Here is a 6,523-nt window from a genome sequence, read left to right on the forward strand (position 1 = left end):
TCCTCTCCAGCTGTAAGGTGTGAACACTGTACGGTCCCACCTCAGGATGCATGAGGCCTTCCATATCAGATGTCTGCAACACATCCTGAGGATAACCTGGCGTTACCAAGTGGCCCATAATGCAACACTCCACAAGACCAACTGCAGGCTACCGTCACCCAACACCAAGCAAGTGAAGCAAGTGTGTGGCTAAAAGGTGTGTGTGTGTGTGTGTGTGTGTGTGTGTGTGTGTGTGTGTGTGTGTGTGTGTGTCACTCACCATCATTTTCCCTCTTTGTCTTCTTCCACTTGTAGAGCAGCAGCAGACTGACGGTCAGCAGCACAACCACGACCACCACTGTCACACAGATCACCAACACCTGCAAGTCAACTGGGTGAGAGACTTGGAGGGAGAGTGGGGAAGATGGGAGAGAGGGGGGCAGAGAGAGAGCAGGTTAGGGCCATATTATTATTATTATTATTATTATTATTATTATTATTATTTGTTTTGACAGAAATTCTTAAAAACAGGCTTCAGACTGCCCAGAACAAATTGATAAGGGGTAATATTGAAACTGAGCCCTCGGTCTCACATTGGCAGGAGCCATTTTAAAATTCTCAGCTGGCTTCCAGTGGAGGCACAACCACGGGAAAGGGTAGACTTAGCATGGTCCACAAGATCATTTATAGCTCTGTCCCCGAGTTCTTACACAAGTATTTTACTCATGTCAGGGAAACTCATTGTGTTTTTACTAGATCGTGTATCCCTTTAAGACCGCGAACCGCGTCTACGCGGTTCCCGGTCTTAAAGGGATACACACACAAATGCTGCATCAGGTATCAATGGGTTAAAAACATTAACTAGGTGCATCTGTAGTGTCTCCCTGTTTTATATAGTTCTCCCATTTTGTTATCTTGTATTGCTTTTTAATTTACCGTTATTGCTATTTTTTTCAAATTCTTACTATTGATTGATTCGTATTGCTTTCTAATTTACTTTTATCTGTCTATTTTTATCTATCTAATTCTTACCATTGTTTGATTTGTATTGCTCCCTTAATGTTGTATGTTTTTGTATGTCTCGTTTTTTTGGCATACATTATTAAATAGGTGCACTGAATACCCAGGTATTTGAACTAAAAGAAAAGAAAAGTCATTTTTGGGTTCAGCTCCACTTTAAACTTGATTTGGTCATTTATCATACATTTTTGTTCTTCTACCCATGGATGGCATACTGGACGGACCAACGGGGAATTGGCCCAGAGGCCCAAGAGCTCAGGAGGGCCTTAACCCAGAGCTCATCAGACCCCCCCCCCCCCCATCCGCTTCTATGAACCAACATTTCTCTGAGCTGTGACAGAGGGAGGTGTGACAATGCCTCTTCCTCTACCTAACCTCATCCTGTTTAACAGAGCTCTCTGTTTCTCAGTATTGCTCAAGGTTTCCTGCCTGTCAGGTTCTCTCACACACTCACATGCAAACATCACATGACTCAAGCTGTTTTTTCTCTCCAGAAGCTGTATGTGTGCCCAGGCACGCTTTGTCTCATCATCTACCTATACGTCTCAGGCTGGACTAGATCCAGAATGCTGCTGCATATCTTCTGATAACAACTAGGAAATATATCATATTTCTCCATACTGGCTTCTCTGCACTGGCTCCCTGTAAAATACAGAATATAATTTAAAATCCTTCTCCTCACCTACAAGGCCCTTAATGGTCAGGTCATATCGGAGCTCATAGTACTACTACTACTCGTGGTTCATAGAGTTCTGAAAAGTAGAATGCGAGGCAGAGCCTTGAGCTACCAGGCTCATCTTCTTTGGAACCATCTTCCAGTCTCGGTCCCGGAGGCAGACACCCCCAGTCTCCATTCAGAGTAGACTTAAAACGTTCCTCTTTGATTAAGCTTATCGTTAGGGGCCCTAGTTATTCTGCTATAGGCTTAGACTGCCTTGTCTTCCAATTAAAGGGGAGCTTCCTTCCTGTTAAAGGGGAGTGTTTTCCATGACACACTGAGCTCTATCTGCTCTCTCTCTTTGTCTCTCTCAAGCCAACCAGTCAAGGCAGATGGAAGCCCACCTAGAGCCAGCTGCTGAAGGCTTCTTCCTGTTAAAGTGGTCTTTCCTAGGCTGATATGTTACGTTCTGGCTCACCTTCAACTTAACAGACTGATATGTTGTGTTCTGGCTCACCTTCAACTTAACAGACTGATATGTTGTGTTCTGGCTCACCTTCACAGGCTGATATGTTATGTTCTGACTCACCTTCACAGGCTGATATGTTACATTCTGGCTCACCTTCACAGTCTGATATGTTACATTCTGACTCACCTTCACAGGCTGATGTGTTACATTCTGACTCACCTTCACAGGCTGATATGTTACATTCTGACTCACCTTCACAGGCTGATGTGTTACATTCTGGCTCACCTTCACAGGCTGATATGTTACGTTCTGACTCACCTTCACAGGCTGATATGTTACGTTCTGACTCACCTTCACAGGCTGATATGTTACGTTCTAGCTCACCTTCACAGGCTGATATGTTACGTTCTGGCTCACCTTCACAGGCTGATATGTTACATTCTGACTCACCTTGACAGGCTGATATGTTACGTTCTGGCTCACCTTCACAGGCTGATATGTTACGTTCTGGCTCACCTTCACAGGCAGATATGTTACTTTCTGGCTCACCTTCACAGGCTGATATGTTACGTTCTGGCTCACCTTCACAGGCTGATATGTTACGTTCTGGCTCACCTTCACAGGCAGATATGTTACGTTCTGGCTCACCTTCACAGGCTGATATGTTACGTTCTGACTCACCTTCACAGGCTGATATGTTACGTTCTGACTCACCTTCACAGGCTGATATGTTACGTTCTAGCTCACCTTCACAGGCTGATATGTTACGTTCTGGCTCACCTTCACAGGCTGATATGTTACATTCTGACTCACCTTCACAGGCTGATATGTTACGTTCTGGCTCACCTTCACAGGCTGATATGTTACGTTCTGGCTCACCTTCACAGGCAGATATGTTACTTTCTGGCTCACCTTCACAGGCTGATATGTTACGTTCTGGCTCACCTTCACAGGCTGATATGTTACGTTCTGGCTCACCTTCACAGGCTGATATGTTACGTTCTGGCTCACTTTCACAGGCTGATATGTTACGTTCTGGCTCACCTTCACAGGCTGATATGTTACGTTCTGGCTCACCTTCACAGGCTGATGTTACGTTCTGGCTCACCTTCACAGGCTGATATGTTACGTTCTGGCTCACCTTCACAGGCTGATATGTTACATTCTGGCTCACCTTCACAGGCTGATATGTTACGTTCTGGCTCACCTTCACAGGCTGATATGTTACGTTCTGACTCACCTTCACAGGCTGATATGTTATTTTCTGGCTCACCTTCACAGGCTGATATGTTACGTTCTGGCTCACCTTCACAGGCTGATAGTATCTTGCTTGCAGTGGCGTTGCTAACGTGATTGTTGACCAAGCAGACGAGCTCTCCTGACAGGCCTGGTTTCAGAGTGATGCTGTTCTTCTCATGATCTCCAGAGAGGCGCTCGGTGTTTGTCAGTGTGCGTCCGTCCAGAGTCCAGCTGTACTGAGGACTGTCCCCCTTACAGGAGCAGGACACCCTCATCCTCTCCTGGGACAGACACTCATAGAGCAGCAGGGGGGAGGCCACACGGGCTGAGGGAATAGACTCACATCAGTTTGTACTTTGACAGAATCAGCAATGCAATTAGTAGGGCCATATGATTTCTGCAATGCAGAAAAAACAGACAGAATCATGGAATTTAATCTATATTCTTCAGGGGTAGCATTAAACCTGCCAGTCTCTAGTGCCAAGGGAAGAGTTCCAGAGCGTATTTTCCGTCTGTCCAAATCAAACTTCACATAGGGTTCTACACAGTAACTGTCTTTTATAAGACAATAGGTTCTTAGCTTTGGTTTAGACCATATCTTATCTTTATACAGAAGAAAGATATTACTCAGGGAGTGCACTTAGGGGTACCTGACAGAGTTCAGCGCTATATTTCGTGCTATTCGGCATAGCGCCACCTACCAATACCTTACACACACAACACAATCTTGGGCCGGAGTCCCAAACTAGACTTGAAGGCCGCATAGCGGCCTGATAATCTAGTATTATAAATTATATTAATCACACATTATATTATTCTCAGTTAAATTACTGATATTGAGTATTCTCATGAATCCAAATTGAGACAGCATGCCCTCTATAGTCGGGTGGGTGGGGGATAAATTGGGTGCATGGAGGGAGTGTGTCCCCATGAACCCCCTGTAATCCTCAAGGTGTCCACATGTTAACATCAAAATTTGTTTTTTGATGTTAACTCGAAATATTGTCGCAAGGGTCTGTTTGGTGGCAATCTTTGCAGCCTTCTTGGAATTCCAATGAAAATGGATCATCATCATAACTTTTGAACTAGACATACAGAGACAAATGACAAAGAGTTTCTGTGTCATTTTGGCACGAGTTATTGATTGAGAGGGTTATTTTCATCTTTAGCAAGTTTGGTATAGTAAAAATGGCAAATAGCAAAATATCTGCCTATTAGTCATGAGCCAGAAGGTTTGGGATTAGTGCTCATAGTGATTTTTGGCAATGTATACGCATCTCTAGAGTTAGAAAATATGTGATAGCATTGCACCAGTGCTAGCTAAATGTCTGTTATCATTCGATTTACATCCCGATGCAAAACACACTTTTCAAACCTATTAGTGCATGGGAAACCTGCTTCCTACTAGACCAGTGGCTATGATACTGGAATATGTGGCTTATCATTATTACCAATTTATCCAACCGTTCAGAGTAATTATTTACCTTGAATGGACAGTTGTAGTTTTTGATCTGCGATTGTACTTCCATTTTGATGATAGATGTGAAGGGTATATTGAGCACTGTCAGTCGGGTTGATGTTACTTATCCTAAAAGTTCCATTACTGGGAGTAAGGGAGAATCTGTTTTCTAACATGTTAGCCGTAACCATGTTATTTCTCATAAAGAAAACTGTGTGAGCTTTGTTTTTCATCCATTTATAATTATATGATTCAGAGAACTGAGTGACCAGTTGGAGAACGACAGTTCCTCCCAGAGCTCCAAAACATTGAGTTCCATTCTGTCTGCCATCACAGTAGGTTTCCACACCTAAAGACATTCAGAAAAATAAGACACAAAAAATAAATGTCACAATCAATATCCATATCCATGATTTGAGTTGTGGGGAAATATTCATGTATTGATTATGAAACAGTGTTTATGGGTATCTAGTTTATTTCTGCTCTCCCTGTGAGCCAACTAAGCAGCTGCTTAGAGCCCCGCAGCCACCAGGGGGCCCCTGTGGGAAGAAGAGTATGGCACAGTGCAGTCCATGTTTGAGGACTGGAGCTCTTGTGCGCTCAAGCTACAGTGAAGATTCTGGAAACTAGACATCCAGACGAAAACGTAGGAACTGACAGTATGCTAGCTCGCTGGCAAGCAGGCAAAAACATAGCTCAAAATTGGGTGTTTTTGACAAAGGTAAATGGACTTGACTATTTTCAAACGGAAACACGAACCGGACACGTCAAGGTTGTAGTATCTAACAAATGTGTGATGAGAGGACCATGAGGCCGCAGCGCACATGTCCTCCACCGATACACCATGCAACAACGCGGAAGACGTCGCAACGCCCCGCGTAGAATGTGCCTTGATACCCTCCGGGGGTACCTTACCCTCCACTATCCAGTGTGATAAGCGTTTCTTGGAAAGGGGTCCACCCTGGGCCCTCTGCCCGAAACAGACTGGTTTGTAGTGCGTAATGAACGCGTCCTGGCCCCATAGGCCGAGAGCGCCCTTACGGGGCACAGCATGTGCAAACGTCTCTCCTCGCCCGAACTGAACGGCGGGGGACAGAATGTTGACACGTCTATGACCATAGACGTAAAGCTGGCATTAATATTCTTAGGTTGATATGCCGGGTTAGGTCGCGACTGCGGGGACTGGCTCCCGACCGAACTCGGGCCTTGGGCGCCGAGGATGGTGGGCTTGTCCCTAAAGCTACGAGCTGAAGGCTGGCTCCGAGCCGAGGCCTTGGCGAGCTGCCGCCCCCGCCGGGCGCATAGCCCCGGCAAATGGCGGACTGGGCAGTTCCCTGCTGAGCTCCGGACCGAAGTTGAGCGCTGAGCTCCAACGACGGCGGGCTCATAGCCCCCCCCCCCCCCCCCCCCCCAAGGAAGGCGACTAAGAGCGGGCCAGGTCAACCGCCGCCCGCGCACCCCTCGTCCATGCTGAGGGTGAGAGCCGCGTATCCTGGCCTGCCTTTTGGGACCCAGGATGGGCCCACTGCGGCCGGGTGGGGTGCCGCCATTGAGGGCGCACGAACCTGGCTTGGGGCCCGCACCCGTGGGCGTGGGGTGGCTCGCGGAGCCGGGGGCCCCGGAGGGCGACTCGGCGCACGCCCTGCCGCCTAAAACCGGCGGTCGTCCCCTCGTTGCCGCCGTGGCAAGAGGGATCTGA

General features: G+C 46.7%; 1 protein-coding gene across 1 annotated transcript in view; it reads left to right on the forward strand.

Moving 5' to 3' along the window:
• LOC310791613 (protein NLRC3-like) overlaps positions 1-6,523 on the forward strand; it is a gene marked incomplete at both ends in the record, with an annotated part of 109,034 nt that extends 102,511 nt beyond the window's left edge. The window contains 3 exons of the mRNA XM_083653277.1: positions 46-181; positions 295-374; positions 6,340-6,523. Coding sequence (XP_083509403.1) covers positions 46-181; positions 295-374; positions 6,340-6,523 — 400 coding nt within the window. The remainder of the gene's footprint in view (positions 1-45; positions 182-294; positions 375-6,339) is intronic.

This window comes from Poromitra crassiceps (assembly GCF_964638095.1).
Source record: "Poromitra crassiceps genome assembly, chromosome: 16".
NCBI lineage: Eukaryota > Metazoa > Chordata > Actinopteri > Beryciformes > Melamphaidae > Poromitra > Poromitra crassiceps.